The sequence below is a fragment of the Cinclus cinclus genome, chromosome 3, assembly GCF_963662255.1.
Source record: "Cinclus cinclus chromosome 3, bCinCin1.1, whole genome shotgun sequence".
NCBI lineage: Eukaryota > Metazoa > Chordata > Aves > Passeriformes > Cinclidae > Cinclus > Cinclus cinclus.
This window is the reverse complement of record NC_085048.1, coordinates 59,416,549-59,442,321: the sequence shown is the minus strand read 5'-3', so window position 1 is coordinate 59,442,321 and position 25,773 is coordinate 59,416,549. Positions and strand designations below refer to the sequence as shown.

At 42.9% G+C, this 25,773-nt stretch overlaps 1 protein-coding gene across 4 annotated transcripts in view; it reads right to left on the bottom strand.

Annotated features, from left to right (window-relative positions):
* The window catches only part of ARID1B (AT-rich interaction domain 1B), a 322,479-nt gene extending 297,306 nt beyond the window's left edge, over positions 1 to 25,173 (bottom strand). For 3 of the 4 annotated variants that reach the window (XM_062490065.1, XM_062490061.1, XM_062490064.1), the window contains exon 1: positions 23,192 to 25,173. In XM_062490065.1, coding sequence (XP_062346049.1) covers positions 23,192 to 24,955 — 1,764 coding nt within the window. In that variant the 5' untranslated portion in view covers positions 24,956 to 25,173. The remainder of the gene's footprint in view (positions 1 to 23,191) is intronic. The other variant, XM_062490063.1, reaches the window with a different exon arrangement.
* Positions 25,174 to 25,773: the final 600 nt, after the last annotated feature.

The window sequence follows — 25,773 nt, the reverse complement described above, 5'->3', positions numbered from 1 at the left end:
GTAACCCACATCCCTAATACCAAACTTCTTCTGGGAAGTACTCAGGAATTATAGTCCTGTCTTTAGATTTCTTTTCCCCAACTTGGATGCCCCTACAAAGAAGACCATTTTTCTTTAGGCATGCAGAAGCCCTACTCCCCTCCTCAACAAGTTTGCAGCCATTTCTAGCGCAGCAGAATTCAGGGGCTCTTTAAAATGTCTTCTAGCAAACCTATCTGCGACTATACAACAGGTCACTCATTCCAGCTGCTTCCCCTATGTACTGCCAGATCGTGACCACGCTTTAGCTACTTCCATCTGCAGTCCCGTGTGAACTTAGAACTGCCTGTGTTGGATGGCTCTGCACCAATACAACAGCTTTAGCACTGCAGCACAGTCAGACATGGGCAGAGCTCTCAGCCCAGCATTTCTACTGTCAAAATCACAACCCCCAGCAATAGAGCAAGGCAGATAGCAAGGGAAAATAGCAACCTAAAGTTCTCAGGCTGAATTTACCAGTGGATGGATGCCTCAATGCTTTAAGGCCTCCTGAGTAGCCAAGGCTATGGCTCAACAAGGAAAAGAAAATCCATTCATAAACCCAGAAAACCAAGTTAAAAAAAGCAAAGCCCCACCCAGAGTACCAGTTACTTCTATTTTGTCTGGCAATGAGATTCCCAGTTTCCTAGACAAGTAAACACCTTCACTCACTGTGCATGGCTGCCATCTGGAACTCAGAAAAAAAATTCCCTTACCTACTTTGTACAGCTCTTACACAAACACGGCGTTAGATGGACAGAAAAGGATGTACTAAAAATAGTGTCTGTCAGCCAAGGAAGGGAGCACTGCCCTGAGTGGAACAAGAGGAGCTCTGCAGGAAGGCTGCCTGCAGAGAAGTATTGCAGTAAGAGGGGGAAAATGCACAATGTCCTAAATATAAGTGATGGGGGTAGAGATGTAAATGGAAAAAAATCCCACATCCACTTTAAATTTTAAAGAAAAAACTTCCTAAACTTAATATTCAAGTGGATCTGAATATACTTTTTCAACTACTTTGCTTTATTCACAGAAATAAAATTAAAAGTTAGATGTATTTAACGGCTGGAGTGAACACTGGCTGAGAAAGTGACATTGTGGACACTGGGGACAGCAGACTACCCACAAAAAGGCATAACCAATCACATTTAGGTCGCAAGCCAAAAGCACGTACAGTTAGCTGCAGATTTTTTCCACTCCCAGCGATATATATATAGTTCTATATTAACACACACACACACAAAAAGGTATGCTGGTCATATAACCTCAGCATTTATGGCAAATTATTAATCAAGTCCCACCTGAAACAATTTGTTAAATTGATTTTAATCACTGGGCCTCTCATGTGAAGCTTTGTATAATCAGCATTTCATTTACAAAATTAATTGCCTGATTGATTCTCAAGAGGCAGTAGCTGTCATTACACTGCTGTCATAACTTTTGAGTAGGGGTGTCACAACACTGAATTCTGACAGTATGAAGAGCACTGCTATTTAAAAAATGAGGGCGGGGAGGTAGGGGGGAAACAAATACAGTGATTTCACAGAATTGCTCTTTAGCCCGATAGAATGTTAAAACCATTTCCCAGCAGTTTCAGCCAGCCTCCCCGTTTTCCATTCATTGAATAATGCCCTACTCAGCTATTCAGTATCTTTTCTTAGAGGCAGGTTCATTTAATTCAATTTTATCATAGTTGCGGTTGCATAAAATGAGTTTGTTGTTGAATATACAAAAGATTTAATCACGGGCCCCTCTTAAGGTTATTTGTAGAGCAAAGTTTGACTTCCAAACACATGGAACTTTTTTCCACATCCAAAACCTTCTGGAAAGCTATTTTCAATTGGATTTTTTTCCTACTGTTTTTAAACAAAGCAAAGCAAATCATAACTTTACAGAACTTATCTAGGAGCTCCTTTAGAAAGGTTTTTTTTCTCCCCTTGTCTTTTAAGTTGTGTATAAGCCTTGGAGCCCTGCCAAGAGCTCCGATATTTGCTGTAGTTATTCCTATACCCATCGTTACTATATTCTTGGAAAAGACCTGTGCTCCGGAGAGGCGGCGCAGGCCAGTGGTTCAGGCACTGAGTCATGAGACAGGACTTCTATTCCTGGCTCAGCAGCTGACCAGATATGCAAACATGAGCACAACACTTCACCTTCCTGTGACTGAGTTTTCACTCTCCTAACAACAAGTGCTATATGCACTTTTAATGAGGAAACAGACATGAGAACTTTGGGGAGACTGATGTCAGTTATTAGGCAACAAGAAAACAGGACTAGGAGTCGGGAAGGGTAAGCTAAGGGAGGAAAAACCCCCTCTAGAAGATGCTGAAAAGGAGAAGTTGCATCAGTGGGCTGCAACAAGGTACTCTAAACTTTCAGAAACCTACATTCCAAAGAAAAAAGGTCCCTGGAAGCATCTTAAAAGGAGAGGGAAACAAAACAAAACAAAACCAACAAACAAACAAACAAACAACAACAACAACAAAAAAAGACCTGAAATTTCTACTGCTAGATCACTTGGAACATATTAGTGCATTTGAAAAAATCACCTATTTCTAAGATAAGCTCAAAAATAAGTGTCTCAACTACTCAGATTCAGCCTTATACACTAGATTTCATCAAGTACTCATGAATGAAGCAAATGTAAAATTTCTAGGCCATGTTCTGACAATACACTATTACCAAAAACACCCAAATGACAACTCTTCAAAAACTGAATTACACTTACTGCTGGTATTTGTAACTGACCTCACTGGAGAAATTCCAGAATAAATCAGTCCAGATAACACTAGAACCGAGCACATACTCTCAACAACACAGCCCCTTTCCTCTTCCTACACCCCAGTTTTTACTCTCATCCCTAACTACTGTCAAATATTATCTTCCATTCCTCTCTGCAAAGTGCTCTGCCACTTGAGTGGCTTCATGCAATTTTCTTCCCTTTTTGCAGGTGATGATAAATATGATGATGATAAATATGATGATGAATAAAACTGGGGAGACATAGATGGGGGACACCAAAACAAACATCATTGACAAAACTGATATGTTACTGAAATAAAGATGCATAAAGGAGTAGAAGAATGGAAAACTCTACCAGGCAACCAGAAGCAATTAGTTGTTTTCCTTTTCCATAGCCATAACATGAAATTTTAACTAAGGGAGGTTCAGAAGGTTCTGTTCACACTGAGAAATAGTTGCCAGAGTTTTAAGTTATATCCTTCTGCCACACCAGCAAGAGTTCAGATAAAGGAAAGAATCAGCCACCCTACTTACAACATGGGATAACAGACTGGGACACCAAAAAGCAGTGTAAAGCACTGATTTTCTGCATATGTTGGTTTCTTGCTTCATAGCAGGTAGCTTACTGATTAACCTAGCATTTTCTCTTTTCAAGCCCAACTTTTTTTTTTTTTTTTCAAGGAAACAGGGGAAAGCCCCTAGCTAGAGCCAATATATGCAGAATTCCTAAAAGAATATATTTAGCATCAGGGTAATTGGAAAGCAAACTTAGCTCTACAACAGAAGCCCTGTCACTTCTTCAACTGCCAAGAAACTTCTCTTGTAACATATTTTCTATATTAAAACTGCTTCCTGTAGAGGCTGAAAAAACTTGGTTGCAAATAGTGCAAAATCTTAAGTTACCTGGAAACAAACCAGTTCATCTTTTTTTACCCTCATTCCACAATGATCTCTGTATCACGTTGGTTGAACATCATAAAGTGTCCCAATTAAAGATGTACCAGCAGTGTCAGCTCAGCCCAAGTGTCCACTACAAACAGATAATGAATTTGGAGCTATACACCCATATATTGGAGCTCGAGCAATAGAATTTTGCTGAGTACCTGCCTGTGATTATTTTGCATTTATGACCTTTCTCATCAACACAGACACTGTCAGCAGCATAGAACAACTTCCTGGGCAGGAGCAAAACAAACAAAAACTCACTAGCAACACGTAATTTAAAGCACTAGAAAATGGGAGGTTGAGGGGGTGCTGTCCATAGTTAAAAATTAAAATCAATCACCAGAACAAATTGCAGTTATGAGTGGGAATTTTCAGGACTGAAAACATTTAATAGTTAAATTATAAATTCGAAGAAACAGTAAACTGAAGGTTGAAGCTGTTGTATCACTTGAGAGAACAATGTGACTAGAAACCATGAATCCACACACATGCCTACAATTCACACCGGCTCTATTGTATAATGTAACTGATTCCCAAGTATCATTTTACAATTCTGATTAGGTCTTACAAAAATCTTGTTTATTAAATTGCTTTCTTTAGGCATTCATAGCTGCTAATTTGTTTCCAACTAAATCATGTATCATCTGAAAAAGACTACATTGCAACAGCAAAACAACACTCCTGGGATTACATTTCATCTGGATTTTAGAATTAAAAGGACAACGACTAGGAGTTGCAAATTTCACTTTGAAGGTGGTGATGGTAACACCCTTCAAGTAATTCTAAAACTACTAGTGCATTTAGCATGTAGCAGCTGTACTGAAACAAACATAGCAAGTCAAAAACTCAAAGCATTAAGGGATCTGTTAGTCTTTAAATTTTAATTTCTACAATCAAAAAATTGATCAACATATATGTATTTATACAAACATTTTGAAAGCAAAATAACTTTCTGTTGTTATAATTTAAAAGCTATGCTGATTATCTCTAATTCCCACATTTTAAACAAACTTAAAATTTTGCAGAAATTTGGGAATTACTTCCAAAGAACTCTGGAGAAATTACTTCCAAAAAAATGTATCTCAATGTTAATATAAAGTTCACTGTGGCTCACTCAGGGTCAAAAATGTCAGACTTGAGTTTAAACCAGGTCAAATTCTGGTTTACCCTAGAGCCTTCACCTATTTCTCAAAACTTGCAGAAGTCACTAAGTCTCCATTACTCTTCTTGCAATCACAACAAATGGGACAAATTCTTCCACAAATCCTGGCAGACTATGAAACACCCCAGAGCAACTCAGCTCAAACACATGCATATAGCACACACCTAGGTAAGTGCAGAAATAAAGAAGTAGGATTAACCATGGATATGAACACCTCTGCAACAAATCATGTAGGATATTCAGAATTTAATGCATAGTTTTAGTACAACTACTATCCAGAACTTTCAGTTTCTGTACAAAGAAAGAATGTGTTTTCAATATACGATCATAATTTTCTTTTAATATCACTCCATTTAAAATTAAATTAAAAATCAGCATGTGAGACATAGCTGGTCTGAGAAATATGAAAGCAGGAAAGCTGATCCACTTCTTCAGTATTTCTCATTTTAAAAAAATTATTTAATAGGAAGTCTGGTTATGCCATGTTCATAGAACTGCCTTCCCTCTCCCACAGCAGAAACCATTATATTTTCAAATTCTCTCTGCCTGAAAACTCTTGGCTTGTTTCCATTCCTATGCCCACAACTTACTTCCCAGTCCTTTAGAGAGCCCACATCAGCCATCAAGCAAAAACACCAACACAGCTATCTAAATGCACTTCAAAGAAACTTCCTTATTTGTGAGAGAGGATCTTCAGGATTAATGAGCCCCCTTTGGGTGCAACCCAAAATAGAGTATTCCCAACTTCCTAAAATTACTAAATCTAGAACAGAAGTAAAATTAACAATCAGATTAGACTGCAAGGAAAGAGAAGGCAATCACTACCTTCATGAACACTGAAGCAGTACAGGTACAGGGAATCTTTTCTGTAAGTCTGAGTAAGCTATTTCTGAGGGCAACAGCTATTTAAGTATATTTTCATCTAAACCTTGTCCAAGGCAGCACCTTACATCAGCACCTCCCTGCAGCTGTAGAGGGCTCAAGACAGTTTCACTCAGTCAAAATCACTTGGTGTAGTCAGAAGAGGTCATTTAGCAGCAAAGACAGATGTTTCTCAGCTGACACAACCAAAAGGCAAGATGAAGCAAACAAACCCAAAGACTCCTTTTAGCAACAAGGTATCTGCAATTCCAATTTCAGGTATTGTTCAATTTAGAAAGATGCTATTCATCTGACATTCACTTGCAACCTTCAATTTAGATTAAAGATCTGCACATACCACAGGTAAAACTCTGAAACATATGTTCCCTTTATTCTTCAAAGAATATAAATCTTTACTTAAAGCCACACTGTTCACTGTTCATATCTAACCTGACATTTCAGCTAAACCCAGCTCTTCTGCTGAATAGTGTAATTTCTTGATCGCATTCTTTCCCTTCTCACTTCTGCACTCCTACCCACAGTTGTTTTTCTTTTTTTCTGCTCAGCTCTTTCATGCAAAAAGAAATTGAATAAAAAAAAGGAAAACTGAAACTGATTACACACCAGAAATACTGTCAAGTTCGAAAATAAAATGCTACACATTTTTAAACTAAACTGCTCAATGCCAAAGAAGAGGAGACACTGGTTACAAAGCCAACACAGAAAAATAACGATTTCAGGAAGAAATACACCTAAACAACAGACAGACAGATAAAATTAAAATGGGATATTACGCTCAAAAATACACAAACATCATTAGCCTTATTTTGACAGACAACACAGAGCTTCCAAAAAACAGAAGTAATTCAGAAACTTGAAATAATCCTCGAGGAACCCATATATCTTCTCACACCAATTCTATGTAAAGTTCAGCTGGCACAAAGCTTTGGGGAGAGAAGGGGAAAGAGTAAGTATAAATAACTCCTTTTTGCTCAGTCTGTTACTACTACAGGACAGATGAACATCTGCCATGAATGTTAGGTCTGCCTTATCCTGTCTCAAAGCTGACGAATAGATTAAATGACCTCTTGATGCCACTTCAAGCCCTGCTCTTCTATGATTTGGAGGTTATTACATCACCTCTATTTTATTATAAGGTTTCTCCCATTCCTGCAATTTTTCATTTCAAGTCATAATCCTCAATTTCTAGCAAAACTAGACCACATGGACATTACAACACAACAAGGATACTAGATACACTGATAAAACAAAAATAAGGGAATAAAAAGAGGTATGTTTTTCAAAACAGACCTTTCATAAGGAGTAAAAAAAGAAATGTAAGAAAAACTGTTTCCAAGTAATTTATGTTGATATTTGCAGAAACTGTGAAAATACTGTAAAAATGTTTACATATTCCTGTTTTTGGAGAGGTGTGAATGTAAGGATGAGATGTGGTGTGTGCTAAGCAGCAAAGGAGCTACGGGGAGAAGAGAATCAGAGAAGATGGCAAAATTCAAAGCACCATCCATGTGAATACCTCTCTCTAGGTACCCACCACTGACTGAAGCAGGCAAGAGACATCACCCCTACCAACCACACCTTAAACACATCATCACCCTTCTCCTGACTACACTGCATACCAAAAGGGTTCCTGGCACCTTCCCCTTCCTCTGAATCCAATCTGAGTTGCTCCTTTCTAAACTTGTGCCTAGCAAGTCAATTATGGTCCTGTCTTGTGTAAAGATCAATAAATTTCAGCAATTCTCCAAACAATTAACATTTTTGGAAGCAATTTTTTCAACTTCATCAAGGAAGCTTCTTTCTGTGATCCATGGAGATACACGCAATTAGAGCCACGGCACAACAAAACTCAAGGAATAATGAGAAACAGCAGACAAAAAGTGTCCAACACAGAACTCATTAGAGAGCCACACGCTATTCCACCTGTTGCGCTGTACACCGAATACTGGTAAAATCACAGCAGGGGGAAAAATGCAGATAAATCCAAGCAGCTAGGAACATGAATTCTGATCCCTTTTTATATCCTATTGTTATCCACAACCCAGGAAGCTGTTAATTGGCCTAAGTAATTGGTTTAAATACCCAAGTCCCATTATAAAAATATACTATAAAAATGCTTAGACACTTATCACAACCAAGAAATTCTTAACTAAAGTTCAAAGCTGAAAAGGCACAAGGGACTTGTCTACACTGAAGTAAAAAAACACGTAATTATACCAATATAACTATCTCAGAGTGGAAACTTTCTCCAGCATAAGAGTACCCTTTCCCTCTTAAGCTTATGTGGTTTGGAAGCAGACTAAGATAAACCTAAAAACTCTTATTCTGGTATAAGAGTGTCTCCATAGGGAGTTATATTGGTATAATTATAGCATATAATTATAGCACATAGCTGTACTGTGTAGACAAGCACTAGGTGCCCAGTCCATATATATTTTCTAGAAAAACAAATGGTTATCAAATTCCAATAGAGGAGCATAAAATGTTTAGCTTTTATTTCTGTTTGATGCAACTTCTTCATTTTAAAGTGATGAATTACTTCAATTAATCTTCCTGGAAAATGCTTTCCTCTCTGCTATTCTATATGGTAATAGATTGTTCTTCTGGTGGAGGCATTGTAAACCAACACTTTGAGAATGGCTGATTTAGGCTCTCATATAAAGCAAGTGGTGAGAAATCAGGTACAAGGAAGGAATAAGGTGCTGTTTACACATTTGACTGTTAGACTCACACCTTTTATAGTACATCCCCAGCCACTTTAAACAGTCAAGTGCTTCAATAATTTAGTCTCTATCCTTCTGACAATTTCATTCTCACCTCATTTACTACAGAAGTTAAAACATTACAGTCAACCCCGAGGAAGCCATGCTTCCTCTTCCTCCTCCCCCTGTACATACCACAGTGAAAACAGTACATCTGAAAATCATGCCACTAGTTGAACTTCAAATTATAAGAGTGAACCGGAAAAGAGACACAAATTTTAACACTACAAAAGACTCCTTCAAATCTTTTGAAAACAAGGAACTTATCAGAGGATACCTGACTCAGAAACCTAAGCCTAAGCCAAATGAATTGCCACACTTTGTGAGAAAGATCCCTTAAAAGGGATGCAAACAAAAATATGGTTGTGCCAGCCTCCAAAAAAGCAGAAAACACTAACATCCTGCTACAAAGCTGCTACAAAGATACCACTGAAATTATTAATCACAGTAATACTTGAGTTTGGGCATTTTAAATACTTCACTAAGAAAGGCTAAGTGAGCCTAGAGATAATGAAGGATTACAGTACCCATTTTTCAGGATGGGCAGGTAAATCTCTTTAGCAAATTGTGTTTTTTCCTGTTTAACCATTTTGAAAACATGATACGGCCAAGAAGAGTTCTATGCAGGACAGGTATCCCTGTGTTTCCTTTTGTCCTAAACAATTTCATCCCTCAGCGTAACACCAGATTTTGTCACCTTGGAATACATCCGTAGCATTCAGAACACACCTTGATGCTTCCACAGCCACTGTCTCTCTTGGTGGCAGAGATCCCCTTCCTGACAGGGCTGCCCCTTCCTAACTCCCCATGCCCAGCACAGCCCCTCAGCCCTCCAAAGTGCTCGCTGGGTTTGCTCCTTGGAAGGATGTCCCACAGAAAGACCCCCTGGAGCAACCAGTGGGGGGAAGGTGGAGTCACAAGGGAGCACCAGTGCTGGGTGAGAAGGATCACCACAGCAGGGAAGCTCCTTCCCAGAGATGCCCACTTCCCTGCAGCTGAAGTGTCAGCAATGGGTAAAGAGTTTGCAGTGGACTGTGAAGCAGCATCTACACAACAAAACTGCTGCTCTGTTTCCAAATCAAAAGCTTGCATCTCTGTACAGAGGAAATTGCATACCTAAGCATGAAGGTCAACTGATCTGGAAATTCATCCTGGTATTTTCAAATTTGCCAGTATGCCAGAATGTCTGCAAATATGCTGGGCAAAAATAAACAATACTGACAGTTCTAACATGCAAAACTTTGACATACCAAAGGAAAAGCAGCAACAAAAAAAAACCCAAAAAAACAAAAAAAAAAACCAACCTCTGAATAGGCACTATACAAAGGACAACAAAATAGAAATGTATCAAGCTAAGCAGAAATAGGTATGAAAACCATTAGTTCCAACAGCTTAGCAAAGAGAGGAAGCTCAGTTAGTCCAGAACTCCAACACAAGTCTGGAGTCATTTGCCTGCATGAAAACACTATAAATAGTGGAAGGAATTAATTTCACTTGCCCTTTGACATCAACACCTGAGCTTATCGCCTTAGACTTTCTTTAGAGCGAGGGAAAAAACACAAAACTTTAAGAGCATGATTCATTAGACCTGCATTACACATCTACTTGAGGATGAAATGATTCACATGAAGATCTGACTGTTTTTTTGCACCAAAGGTACACAAAAAAGATAAGGTACAAATGCCTACAGTACATATGGTTAAATGAGTTCCACCCTTGAAATCTTATTTTTCAAAGATACTCACACCTTATTTAGCCACTGCAATCAATGCATTCTGTATAATTATCATCCTTGGGGGAAAATTACTCTTTGCCTCAGCTTCTCTCCTTGTAAGAGAGGGGTAACAATGACTCCCTGCTCCAGAGAAATGTTAAGAAATTGCTTGTTATTACTTACAGACTAATTTCACACTCAAGAGGCAATGCAGTAAGGAGTTTACGCTGACTGAAGCCTGTACCACCACCAAAGGGGCTGTCATGGCCTGATGCCCATCCTCAGTTGAACGGGCCATATTCTCCCTTGCTTTATCTCTGTGCTGCAAAGATTATACTGCAAGTCAGATCTGCTCAATGATCTGGCTGAAAGCTAAACATCCACAGGTCTTGTTAGGCAGGATTAGTTTTCAGACAAATCTTCAAGCTCGTTTGACTCACCTTATGACACAAGGGAAGCAGCAGGGAGCTGATAAAAAGGTGGGGACTGGTCTTTACAGCAGAAGTGAAGTATTAGATCAGCTTCAGACTACCATCAGACTCACACAGTGGTGCCAGATCTTTTAGCAACACAAAACTGAATAAAAGAATACTTAAGGAGTGTTAACAAAAGGTTACTGAAATATGCAGAAATAAACAATTAGATTTTCAAGTTTTCTTCAGTTGTCCCAAGAAAAATTCTGACTTGGTATCTGCATAAAAAGCAGATGTCTATTTGCTTCAACACATTTTCCTGTGCGTTTTCATGTTACAACCTTTCTTCCGCCAATTTGCTCTTAGTTTCACCTGTGATCCTCAAAAGCCAAGGAGGACAAAAAGCTGTCTTTTTTGAGAAATACGCACATGGACCTTCTGATTGATGTACATAGGCTGAACTCAATTTAAAAAAATATTCTCAGCTTATTCCCGAGTATTAATCTAAAAATGACAAATAAAACATGTTACTGAATGCTCAGTATCAAACATTTGGGAGTGAAATGGGGAAGAAAAAAAACCCACAATGTTTACTTTCTCTTTGGATATATATAAATCCACTTGTGGAGAGAAAAACTGCACTTCTTCCTACTACTGGCACACTAGCTGAGACAATTTGCTCAAGTAAAACAGGCAACCATATGTGAGATCAAGAATTTCAAGAAAGTAAAAATGTCATCAGAAATCATAAATATTTGAATCTTCCATTATGACACCATGACTAGCTGCAGCCTTTCAGAAAGAGCACCTATTTTCTTCCTCCATCTCTTCAAGGAAGACATCAGCCACAAACAAAGAAAGAATTTAAACTGAATGTTAAAAAGCAGGAGTAGAGAAAAGAAACACAGAGGGTAAATCAGACACTGTGGGGAGTTTTTTTCAGGCAACAAGACCGTTGCAAATAAACATCTAGGTCATATCAGAGGCAAAGCAACAGAATTTGGAAACTATCACACAGGAAGAAACTGGCCTCAGCTCTTTCTTGAATTACTGAGGTATTCTCCTAGAACAATGGAACCTTAACACACTTTTTAAACAGGCTTCATTCACCATCTTCATAAGATACACTCCCTCAAATAAAATATGACACTGTGGAATAAAAAACGACCATCACTGGCAGCTCTCTACACCCCCACCTTCTGAGCAGAATTAAAAGGAAAGGAAATCTATGAAATTAAGTATTAGGTACTATAAAATTGCATAGAATGTATCTAGTGCACCACATCACTACTTAATACAGACAATTAAATGCCAAGTGTTCCCTCTCCTCAGTTCCAGTCTTTTCTATACTTTCCACAGGTACAGCAACACCACATTTGAATTTTCATGCAGAGATCTTTTAAGATACCTTTTGGGCAAATATATATATATATATATATATATATATTTTTAAAATCAGACCTGCCATGCCAGGTTAAAAAAAAAAAAACTATGCACATCGACATTTACATTTCAGCTTGGTTTTGTCTCCTTTGTTTCCCTCCTTTAAGTCTGCTATTGCCTAGAAGAACAGCAATAGAGGACCCCAAAACAAAAATACCCACACCATCACTCCACAGATAACTACTTGTACAATTTTTACTATTATATTGACAAGTCTTGCCAGGATTTGGGGACTTGTTTGGTTGGTTTTTTAGTGGCATTTTTTCCCCCTTTTTCTTAAATGCAACTTGACCTCTAGTCACTAGGACAGACTGCACAGGAAGCTGGATAGTGAAGACACTTTCCCTGCTGCCACTCTTTGACTAACAACTTTTGTCAAACTGGAGGACAGAGGAGCAAACGTAAGTCAGAGAGATGGACCCGGATCACTCAAAAGCTATGTTCTTGGTGGCTATACAATCACACTAATCACTCTTGCACAATTGTTAAAATTGCAGAAGACAGCAAGGATGACTTTTCCATCACTCCAATGACTTGGAAAGTGAGAAAGACATTTTAAGAATGTAAAATATAAGAAATAAAAATAAGTATCACAAGACAAAGGAGCAAAAAGAGATTATAACATTTGGAAATCATAAAACAAAGTACTATGACTTTGGGAAGAAAAGAAGTTAAACAGATGCAAAAAACCCACAAATAAATCTTTCACTCAGAGGGGGAAAATACAGAGGAAGAGTGTTGAGCAACCACATCACACAACAGAGCTGGCAGATAACAACATTGGTATCTGCAGAAAAAGTAGAAGACTGCATCCACCACTCTGTCAACCACATTCCAGCAAAGTAACAGCTCACTCAGGCCCTCCTCAACCTTCCTCTTAATGAGAAAGTGCATTGTTGCTGTTGCTATTATTATTTAAATGAGCTGAAGAACTAAAAGGAAGAATGTGTGGCTAGGAGAAGGCTTCCTGGGACAGAGAATCCCTCTCCACTGCTTGTTCAAACAGCTGCATTTAGCAAGTTTCCTGTCAACAACCAAATCTCTAAATGTCCAAATACATGAAATAACCAGTCCATGTTAGCCCAACTTAAATCTAAAACATTTCAAGGGTCTCAGTTAATCCAGAAAACGTTCTGACTGCCATCAGCAATCACACATAAAGCTCGCAACAGCTTAGACTGAAGTAGCCTTTGGATTCCTAGCTAATTCTTGGAAAAAACTTTAAATATTGGTCTCTACTCCAACCCCCTGATCAGGTCAAGAACACTGTTCTAAAATGCGAGACACTTTGTTTCAGATGCTGCTGCCCAATCAGCCCCTCCTCTTTAAAGGAAAAGCTCCATTAAGTTGGGAACTTTTCTTCTGAATGATTTTAAATGCTTTTTTTTAGTTGTGGTTGGATCTCAGTTAGTGTAATTACTATTTATATCAAAACATTAAAAGGTCTGGTTATGGGGTTTATTAGAAAAGCAAAATGTGTTTTTAATACTTAAAAAAACCCGCAACAAAATCCTCCATAGCACTATTTCCATTCGTATTTGCACACCACATGTTCAACAACAAAAAGAGCATTCTGCACAAAGTTAAAAATCTCAGAAATGTTGCTGAATTTGTAGCTCCTACAGTTTGTTAGTAGAAAAACCGGCTCTGTGCCAGGCTGCAAGGGGGGGGAGGGGGGGGGCTATCACAAGGGATGCATGTTAGCTTCGGGATTTAAAAGACAAAATACATATATTGTGAACCAAAACGCAACATACGAGACAAACAAATGCAGCACCTCCTTACCAGCAAAAAATTTAAATGTAAGGTAAGTGTCACTTAAAACGCTGGAAATTCTCCACACGGCGCTGCCTCTCAGCTGTGAAGGCAGAGAAAACCTTCTTCCCCAGGCAGGCAGGGCACGCCAAGGGCCATCCATGGCTGGACACAAACTCGCTGCCCACGCTCGCACCGGTGAGGCCGGGGCATCATCCCGCGGCCGGGAGCAGCGCCTGGCCCGCTGCCCGAGCGGCGAGATGCTGAAAAGCAATAGATAGCTTCTGGCAGCGGCAAAGGGGAAAATATTTTGATCATGTGACGCCGCACAAGAGAACAAGCTCGCTTCGCGTGTGCGACTTGCACAGACGCTGCCACCGGCCCGGGACCCCGCCCGCCTCCCTCCCCGCCTTTCCCGTCCCCGTGTCCCGCCAGGGAAATGGCCCCGCCAGGCACCGCTTCGGCAGAACAGCCACCGCCATCCGCGCATCCCGGCACGATCCACGGTCGCTGCATGCCGGGCACCAACAAGATGCCTCCCCGACACAAGTCGACCTTTCTGCCTACTTTCAAATACAAGTGAAACTGCCAAGTAAAATTATTTTGCTACAGCTGGTGAGCAGCTAAAACAGCCTCAAATGTACCTACCTCTATTTTTTCCAAAAATATTTCTTTAAATAGCCTCTGTGACCAACTATAAACTTAAAACAGCAACAGCTCTAAAGAACGTGTTTTTTACTTTTCTTCGCTTGGGAATTTCAATCAAATAAGAAACACTGACTTTAAAAGCAAAAATATCACAAAAAGCGCAATTATTTTCCATAAAACACGCCTGGAAACAAGACATCAATACTAACACTTCATATAAACAGAAAATCCAAAATACTCACAACACAAATTGCTACACACAAAAAAAATACAGAACTCCATACATTCCATCCAAATCAAAGGCTGCAAACAAACCAGCATATTCCTTTGATGCTGTCAAAACAAACCTCCTTATCTTTATTTTTAACTTTAAAAGAATAAAATTTAAGAACTACAAATCCTGCCCTTGTGCTTTCAAAAGAAATTTTCAGAGCTGATGTTTCAGTATCTTGCTTACAAACAAGTAAGTCTGACAAGCTAACCAAATAACATGATCAATGCTGGGAACACCAAGTCTCAGATCCCATCCAAACAGAAGAAGTCACAGTGCAGACTGGATACCTTCGCATGTAACAAGTATTTAGGCTGCCTATTTATTGTGCATTACTCTGTAATTAAAACTGCACATCAAACTCAAATGATTCAATAAGGCAAATATTATCCTTATTTTAAGATGGGGAAACTGAGGTATCAGTCAGTGAAACCAGCTACCTTTAGCTCATACAGCCAGCTGTGAGATATCAGGAATTCCTGCACCAATCCTCTACTAATACCACTTTCCTGAAGTCACGTAACTTACTTACCATGGCTGAATTCACTGCTTGTGTAAAGAAGGCACTATTCCACTTCAATCAATCTGTGAATTAAGCCATGTCCACACTGGGAACAGCACACATGACTACAATTATGTTTTAAAACAGAATCCCTCCTTTTGGGATTTTCCGAACCGATTTCCTTTCTTTACTTGAACAAACAAAGAACAACCACGCTCCAACTTGAGGTCCTTCTATGAAAGACAGCTGTACCAGGGACTGCTACAGCCAGGACAGTCCTCTTTGCCATGCAACACAGACCTCTTTGCCCTTTTAAAAGGTGACCAAAACCTGTTGTAGAACTATCTACCTTCTGAAAAACTCAGCAAAATACCTCAACAGCCATAACCCACAAACCCCTCAAGAGAGGCTTCTCATAAAGGCTGTTATTTTGGCAGTGAAGATAAGCTACCACCCCAATGGTAAACTAAATGCAAAGGGGTTTGCCACAACAGCTATTAGTCAAGGATGCAATTAATTCCCTGAATCTAACTATGTAGCTGCAACAACAGAACTTCACAGTGAAGCTAGCCACATGGTTTTTAAAGGGCAAGTAAGTTGATCCAGTAACTTGGCAGAATCACATCGAAAGAGAAAGCCTTGCTACCTAAGATTTACTTCTTGAGTAAGTAGATAGCTAAAATAAATACCAAACAAAAGACAAAAAACCCAAACAACCTCCCCAAAACCCCATGAGTACAAGAAACTGAAGCAGAAGTTCACAAGACTCTAATAGTAACACAACTAACACTATCCCTTAAAAAAATAAAAAGGAATTTACACATCAAGGGTTTTTCCCATTTTCATGTTTATTATCTTTTCAGCAATGAACTAAAATTCCATGTGGATCTACTTCCTTAATTAAAAAAAAGGTATAAAAGAAATAGAAATATTAGAAGAATATACTTTCCCCACCCTCCAATGGTCAGGAAGAGACTGACGTGGGTGGCAGGGGAGATCAGTGGCACAGCCTTACAGATGGAAGTGTCAGAGGGCACATCACTCAGATGGATGTCTTCATAAACAATTAACTACATCACAAACCTGAATTCAGTATCTTCAAATCTGAGAAGCCTACAACGTAGGGTGAAGACCGATCACAGCAGTGAATTCTTAAATGCAGGACATAATTTGGCAATTGTGCATGTTCAGGTGCAAGAGATTAATTAACAGCTCTTAAAACTGGAGAAAAACTAATAAATAGACTACACACTTCTACATACTTCTATATTATCTATTTATCTACACCTTCTGATGTAATTACTAAGCCACAATGACTCAAATGCAAAAAGTAATATGAACCTAGGTAGATCACACTGTACTGAAAGCAGTTCCTTATACATGCTGCAGAACCATCAGACTCTGTTTTATATCCACAAATTGGCCACTACACATTCAGAAATTCAGCTGTTTATAAACTTGTTAAGTTTATAAGGAAACTAACGTTTCAACTATACATGGAATATAAATGCACAGTGTATCAACATCCTTTCAAATCATGCCTGCCAAAAACTTTCACACATATTTCACATTCATTTTAATAAACGTAAATAAAATATTTTAATAAAAGTATCAGGACAACCATCTCAGGTTTCACAATTTCCAAAACAACTGCAGGCACCTTCAGATAGCATAAGCATCCTACATTGGGAATACAAAGGTACTTCATATTTGCAGTAAAAACAATTCCCATGTGAAAAGCAACCTATAAATAAGACACAAATGTGATTTCCGCATCAAATCACTTCAAAACTGAAGACAATGTATCTGCCAGATTAAACAGCCAGACTTGGTGGTAAAGAAGCCTGGGCATGCCCCCCTGTATGCACCTCACCCCAGCAGACATTGGTGCTCTGTGCAGAATACTCATCAAAAGACAAGTTCCACGACACTCGTTAAGTTCCTGGGCACTTGTTCAACTCAATTTTCCTCTGAGTTTAATTTCTATGAGAAATCTAGCAATTTTATATAGATGATATTGGGTATGTAATGATAAAACAGTGCAAGGAATACTGAAATTCTAGATTACAGTGCCTTTAGCTAAAGGTGACTGTACTGATGCAGCAGACAAATACCTTGTTTCGCTCAGTTATTTGTCTTCTTACTTGCTGAATAGATTCCAGTAAAGCTTATGTTCTCCCACAACAGAATGTGCTCACATTAAGATTGGATTTATTCGAAAGCTAGAGTTTATGGCACCAGGACCCTGGCTATTTCCAAAACACTTGTCCTCAGGTGTGCCTGTCTGAAGCAAAGTGGATGTTATGTGCCAGAGTTTCCCCACCTTGTACAACAGGAAGAAAAATTTTTTACTCCAGTCCAAGGCACTCTAGAAAAACAGGATAAAGATCAAATGTACTTGGAATATTGTTACTGAGAAGATACAGGTAGTAGAAATCAATCCTATACAAATTACTCATCTACTGTCCCCACTGTTCACAAATTCACATAGTTTTTTTAAGATACATTCATCCCTGAGGATTCCTCGACTGCAGTGGAACACCACCCCGAATGGGTTTGGCTTTTTTGGAACTGACACGTTCCTGGTGGATTACTGGATGCCACACTCTAAGAACTGGAAGTACAACAACGGAAATTGTCCAGCCCACCTGCAACACAAACACTGCAGCACTCTGCCAGCACATCAGCATTTGTTTGTGAAACTGAGCATGAACAGGTACGACTGGGGAACAGAAAAAGTAAAAGGGTAATACTATGATCTGAATGGCAAAACATACGTCAGATGTACAGAAACCCTTCAGGTCTACTGAAAAATAATTTTAAATTTATTAACAGGCAAGACTTCCTCAAAATAAATTTTACTCCAATACAATTGGCTCCACAAGATTTTTGTGCATTACATTTATTTGCGTCTATAAGCACCAAGCAATACAAAAACAACACCACTAAGCAGCACTTTTCTCTTACTAGTTTTCAAAACAAATTTGAAAACCACTAAGGTATACTTTTAATTTAAGTTTAATTAAAGTCCTCATTCAATCGTACCAAAACATATATTTAACACTATGTAAATAGCCCCAAAATTGAAAGAAAAAAGTTTTTTTCCCAAGTACCTTAATAATCACAATTCTAAAATATATTCTAGCAAGTTAGCCTACCACAAACACATGCTACTGAAATTCTGCAGCCTTAAGCATGCATGCACAGTGAATGTGGCAATACTGCTTTACATATCCACAGAGAATCTTCAAAGCCTCCTGATAAATGGCACATTTTGAAGAAGTACTGAAAGATGTAACTGGTATAGGGCACAGGTACAATCTTAGGGACCAAAGAGTAAATAAACTACTGCCATTCTCATGTTAACGATCAGAATGTCAAAATACCTATAACAAAGTATTTTAGGCATGAAAGTAAGAAAGATCTATCAGTAGCTAATCAAACTTGCTTTCATTGCACGAATTTAATCTATTTTTAACTAAGACACTATTTCAGAATGAACAAGCATCACCCAACACACCATTTTTAGTAATTTCAAAAACATTATTTTACATATGTAACTAGAAAATTTAGTAATGGATTAAATGCCTTAGCTTTCATCCCCCAAGATTTAGATCAGAATGCCAAAAAGACAGTAATCGACTGCTTAGTAGAAGAATCCTTACATTATGGAAGCAGTAATAGAGTAGGCAGGTTTGCATCTCTCTTTCTTCATTGTATGTCGTACACAGGGTTCTGCTGTTCCATGTGTAGGCATAAGCGCTACTACAGAAACCAGTAACTGAACACCAAACCACAAAGTGTCAAATATATGGTCGTAATATATATATAGATGCTACTAACTGTGAATATTGCTATTTGCTACTTCTAAATAGAACCTATGTGAATACTAAACTGTTTATTTGAAGCTGCACAGGGAAAAATATATTTTATTCTCCCATTGAGACATCAAGAATCTATTCACCACACTAACAGCTGTTTAATGGCCTTCAGGCACAGGACATGATTCTGCAGCCTTGGCTTAGCCAGAACCCTCAATACGGGCAATCTATTTGGCATAAAAAGAGCTGCAGAATCAGGCATATTCAGAGTTTCTCTGCAACAAAACGAATGACACATACATGAACTCAGAGCAGCCCGACAGATTTTTTTCTAACACTTGCCCTGTATCTTACAGGTACTCCTGAAAAGACCCAGGTTCTCTCCTTCTGTGTAGGTGTATGTAAATCATACACACGTGCACAAAGGAGAAAGACGTGTACCAAGTGCATACTGAGAGGCCAGCTAATGTGCTAAACTACCGCAGTGCAAATCAGAAGTAAAGAATAATAGGAGCCTCAGGACTCTAAATATCTGCATGCTGTCAAGGATTAATCAATAATCAAAAGACCTGAATGACAAGGTACTGTACTAGCATCACACAAGTTCCCCACCACCAAATCACTGTATCTGTATGAGCAACATCCCTCTGCTTCGAAAATGTGCGTTTCTTCAGAAGCAGGAAGCCTCTATTCCAAGCTTCCATCACATCTCTCAGTTGGGTAAGGTGATTAAATTAAACAGAAGCAGAATTTTCTTAAATAATTTAATAGGCTAGACTAATACAGAACTTAGTACAGAGTAGGATGCCACCACTCCGCATATTACAAAGATTACCCAAACAGAGGCAAGAATTTCCTGAACAAGCATCTCAGATGTTGCAGCCTACTGTCAGTCCTTTTCCTCTGCTCACAGGACAATAGTTCCTTATAGGCTTAGGGGCCAATCAACATCTGCTTTGCAAAGACACATGACAAGTGAGCATATTCTAATGTGTGTTTACACATATCGAGAGCACACACACAGATGATTATAAAAAAAATAAAGAGAAGCCTTCTGTTCAGATGCTGGAGTAAATATTCCACTTTTCTCTTTCAAAAAGCAATCAATTTTGGTACTTAACGATACAACATACATGGAGATTGACATGTGAGAATTAAAAATACACAACAATGTACAAAACCAATTGTGTTCTGCAAGCTAACGGTAACTTTTTTTACACAATCCATTTTATACATCAAAAAATATGAATTTAAAATCTAAAAACAAATTTATCTCAATCTCTTGCTGGTTAAATGAAAAAATCGTAATACAAAAACCAATGATGACTTGCCTTTATGACAATTATTTTGAGGAAAAAATAATTTTAAAAATAATCAAAGAAACTGTGTTCTTGCCAGACTACTCTTTCTAAGCCGCATGTCAATTCTTACGGTCTGAAAAAAAAAATAAAAAGAGAAAAGGAAAAACTAAATCTGTAAGAAAGGATATAAGCCCATAAATATAAGGAAGTATTTCTAAGGGTCATACTGAGGACATAAATTAATTTACTCTCACTCCTCCAATAAAAATAAAATACTTTAAACAATCTCTGCCATGAAGAAACAGCACCCTGAACAAGCATGTATGATGTCTGACAACGGTCTTCCTAGCTTTTAAAGCCACAAGTTCTGAACTACCTGTTTAAAAGGAGGCGATGCAAATATTTTTAGAGTAATTACGAAAGGTGATGCATATGAGGCCTCGTTACATTACAGGTTCCAGTGACCCTTTTACCACTGCAAATTTTAAAAAAAAGTAAAAATTAACACACACACATAGACAAAAATCTTATTTCCTTGGAAGAAACATGACAGGAATGGTCTGTTGGGCATAGACAAACACACACAGCCCATCTAAGTGGTTTTTTTGGGGTTTATTTTTTCAGTATTAATAAACCATTTGCAATATTAAGCGGTGACGTTTCCAGATTCTACTCATTACTTTATGGAAAAACCCAGCCGTCGAAGGACCCCAAAAGCATACACCTGCATTTGTTCCTGTCAGACCTTGCTGTTAAAAGCTGTTAAAAGATTTAACAGCTCTTAATAGAAAGATCTTGTTGAAGGGAAAAGAAACCCATAAAATTCTAATGCACTACTCCATTTAACACAATTCACTTTCCTACTGAGAATTCAAGCCTAATCTCACACTTGTGTAGAAAAATAATGAGATCAACAGCTCCCGATGCTTCTTGAAGTATTCTAACCACAATTCGAACCCAAAAGCACGTTTTCTCCCTAATATCTGGATTTGTTGCACAGCTGAAACAAACACAACCTCTGGCAGAGCGGTTCCTTCGTCCCTTCTTTGTACAATACACGGCATTTTCCACCTACAGCAGCTCACATGCAAACACGATCTTTTTAAGAGGCATGCACAGGTTAGGCATCGAGCTAACAGAAATGCAACAAAACTAGTATTTGGTTTCTTTTTTTTCCTTTTTTTTTTCTTTTTCATAAAAATCCAATCCCTCGCATAATATCCATAATCCGCAACATTACAGAACGTTTGGGTTTGTCAGGGTTTTTTTGTTTTTTTGGTTTTTCTGTAGAAGGCGCGAGCGCGACCCGAAAACCCAAACCCCTCGTCCAAAAGCGCTGTTATTACGAGGCACTTCCCCTGCCGCCTCTAATCAGAATTAAAAGAAAAATCTAAGCCAAGCAGGTAAATATAGGTAAGTAGATGAACGAATGAATCGGTGCGCAGGAGAAGCAGGCGGCGCGGGCGGGCCGGGGGGCGGGGGAAGGTGGCGGCGCTGGCGGTGCCCCGGTGCCCCCCGGTGCCCCCCGGTGCCGGCGGTGTTTGCGGCGGGGGCTCCTGTGCCTGCGCCGCTCCAGCGCCTCTATTTACATCAGCGGCGCGAGGTGCCCAATGGCGCGCGCGGAGCCAATCAGATGGCAGATTAGATGTCAACTCGGAGGCAGCTGTCGGGAGACGGTTGCAGCCAGTTTACCTCCACAATTCAAATTCCCAACCTGGCGGGCGGAGGAGACCCGGACGCTCCTCCAAGGGTCGCGCCCGGCAGCCGGCATTCCTCCCGCACCGCGCCGCGCCGCCCCGGAAAGGCGATGCGCCGCACCCGCCGCCCCGCGATCATCGCGCCTGCCTATCGATCGGATCCATCCATCGATCGATCGCCGGAGTTACCGGGGATGGGGCAGAGGAGTGCGGGAGGGAGCGGGGGAGGCGGCCTGCCCCGGTGCCCGCGCCCCTTCGCTGACGCCAAGGACTTTTCCCTCTTCCCCCCCCCCCCCCCCTCCTTTTTTGTTCTTTTTTTTTTTTTTTTTTTTTTTTTTTTAATTTCCGCGTGTGTCTGTGGAGAAGTGAAAGGCAGTTACGCGCCCGCGCACGGCACGCTCCTGCCGGCGGGCGAATCCCCCTCAGGTCACCGGGCCGGGACGACCCGCGCGGACCGGGCGAACACGCGCGCACTCAGGCGCGCGCGCGCGCGCTCTTCCCACAGGGAAAGGAGCGCGGCCGCGTTACGTGGATCTCACTGCGGTAACTCCAATCAGTGACAAACTAATTTGCTGAGAGCGCGCAACGGCGCAACTCGTTCTGCTCGGAGATTTAAAAAAAAAAAAAAAAAAAGCAACGGGTTAAAGAGAGAGAAAAAAAAAAGGCCCCGTGAAAAGATAATGGACGTTATCCTCCGGGAGCCCCCCGGGTCCGGCACTCCGGTTACAAAATCCAAGCCCCCGCCCCCGTCCGTCCCGAGCTGCTTGTCCTCCGGGCCCTGCGTCTCTCCAACGCTGTTTCAAAGTGGTGGGGGGAAATATTAATTGGGTCTGAGAACAACCCAATTTCGGCAGCGAAAGCCACACTCCGGTGCCTCCAGCCCCAACGGGGCCGCGCATTGTGCACAGCTCACCCTCACTACGGAGGCAGCGAGGGGCAAAACTGGCCCAGAAGAGAATGGGGGCGGTGGGGGGAGGTGGGGGGGGAAGGGAAAAAATAAAAGACAAAAAGGGGGGGGGGGGGGAGGCGAGAGAGAGAGAGAAAAAAAGTGAATTATAAAGAAACTAACAGCCCGACACGCAGGCATGAACCGTCATTAACCGAGCGCGGGGAGTTACCTGGGTCCTGCTGATGGCCTGCCCGGTGTTCCCTGGGCTCATCGCCGGGTGGTTCCTTTGTTGTGCCGCTGCCCAGGCCGGGTTCGCCGCTCCGTACTGGGCGCCCATGTCCTTGCCCATGCCCATGCCCGCCGCTGCCTGCTGGCTTCCCGGGGCGGCCGCCGCTGCCTGGGGCTGGGGCTGCGGCGGGGCGCTGGGGCTGCTGTAGTCGGGGTAGCTGCTGCCGTAGCTCCGCATCATGGGGCTGGGGGACGTGAGCAGCTGGTTCAAGGTAGGGGTGGCCCCGGACGGGTGCTGGTTCTGCCCGGAGAACCGCGCAAAGCCGCCGGCCGCCGCCGCCGCGCCGGCACCAGCCTTGCCGAGGCCGGCTCCGCCGCCGGGGCCCATCATCATGCCGCCGCTGGGCTGCCTCGGGGAGCTCAGCACCCCGTAGCCCGCCGCGGAGCCCCCGTAGCCGCCGCCGCCTGCCCCGGCGGCCGCCGCCGCCGCCGCCACGGCTCCCGCGCCGCCGCCGCCGCCCGCGCCGCCGCCGCTGGGGCCGCGGCCGTAGCCCGGGTAGTGGTTGTACTGGCTGTTGGGGTACCCTTCGTGGGAGTTCTGCAGGGGGTCCATGCTGTTGGGGGCCGCCGTGGGGTGCATTATCCCCATCCCGGGGCTTTGTTGTCCGCCATGTTGATCAAAGCAAGGCCCGGCGCGGCTCGCCGTAGCGCTGCTGGCAGGGGCAGGGTTGCCATAATAGCTATTGAACTCCGAGACACCCACCGCGGAGGGGCCGCCGCCGCCTCCCCCGCTCCCGCCGCCGCCGCCGCCGAGGCCGCCGCCGCCGCTCCCAGCGCTCGGGGGCGGCTGCTGGGGCTGCTGCTGTCCGCCCAGGGGTCCCAAGCCGGGGTGGTCGTAGCGGCCGCCGATGGGCTCGCCCATCTTGCCGGGCATCTCCTCCTCGTCGGCGCCTTTATTCAGCATTTGCTGCGGCTGCTGGGGAGGCTCGGCCTGAGCTCCCAAAACACTGTCTTTTCCTCCATGTTGCTGCTGCTCCATGTCTGCACTGGGCTGAGCAGCGCCGCCACCGCCACCGCCGTTGTTGTTGCTGCCGCTGCCGCCGCCGCCGCCGCCGAGGCTGCTGTTGTTATTCTGCACGGGATGGTGCTGAGGCGGCGGCTGCTGCGGCGGCGGCGGCGGCGGGAATTGATTTAGCTGCTGCTGTAGTGCATGGTGGTGGTGGTGCGGGTGGTGGGCATGGTGGTGGTGGGCATGGTGATGCGGGTGGTGGGCATGGTGGTGGTGGTGGGGCGGCGCGGCGGGGTGATCGCCTCCGACGCTCTTCAGCTTGTGGTTGGGGAGCAGCCCCGTCTCCATAGCCGAGCCCGGGTTGGAGGAGGAGGAGGAGGAGGAGGAAGAAGACGAAGAAGATGAAGATAACTCCGAGGAGCTTCCACCTTCCTTCAGAGCCGGCTCCGAGGAGGAGCCGCCACCGCCGCCGCTGGCGTTGTTGTTGTTGTTACCGGCGGCAGCGGCGGGAGCCGCGTTATTGGCCATGTTCGGCGGCTCGCTGCGGTGGTGGTGGTGGAGATGGTGATCTAAATTATTCACGCTGCCGCTGCCGGCCGGACTCCCCTCGCCGACCCCCAGCGCGGGGCCCGGCCCGGGAGCCCCGGCCCCCCCCGGGCCTCGCTCTGGGCCCAGGCCGCCCGGCAGGCTCGGGGCTTTGCCCTTGCTCTTGTTCGCACTCGCCGGAGCCGCTGCGACTTGCGCGGCCATGATCATCGCAACATTGCGAGTCCGGAGAAATTGGTGCTGATAATAGCAACTACCAAAAACCAAAAATAAAAAATAAAAAAAAAATTGAAAAACTAAACAAAACAAAAAAAATCTACTCCCACCCTGAAAAATGGGGGGCGAGCAGAGGGGTGGGGGGGAAAGAGAGGAGAGGGACAGAAGGAGAAGCGGCCGGGGCAGGGACTTGACTGAGCCCTGATATCCCCGCGGACCGCTCCGCACGCACCGAGTTACAGCGATTTCCCTCCCCGAGTCCGTGGTTGAGGTTAGAAATGGTAAGAACGCCTTACGGTCCGTGCCCGTTCCCGCTGTGTGATTTCATGTTGAAAGTTTTTTTGTTCAGGTTTAAATGAAACTTTTTTTTTTTCCTCCTCCTTTCCTCCCTAACCCGGATATGGGTAAACACACGTCTGCCGGAGCCGCGCTGGCCCAGCATGGCATGAGGGAGCGAGCGAGCCAGCGCCGGCAGCCATCGCCCCCTCCGCCCCGATCGCTCCCGCGCACCCGCAAAACGCGGACTGGACTCCACGCTGGACTTGCTCGGGCTCCCGCTCCCCTGCCTGCTCTCCCGGCAGCGCGGCGGGATGGGGGGGCGCGGCCCCCGCGGGTCCCCCCGCTCCCAGCGGGGTCCCGCCCGTGTGCGCGCCGGGGGTCGCGGCCTGCGCGGAGCGCCGAACCCGCGGGGGCTGCTCCGGGCGAGGGGTCGAGGCGGGCCCCGACGGGCGCCCCGGGCCGGCGAACGCCGCGGGGGCGGGGCGGGGAGCGCGACTGTCCCGGGTGCTGCGGGGCCGAGGGTGGCGCCGGCG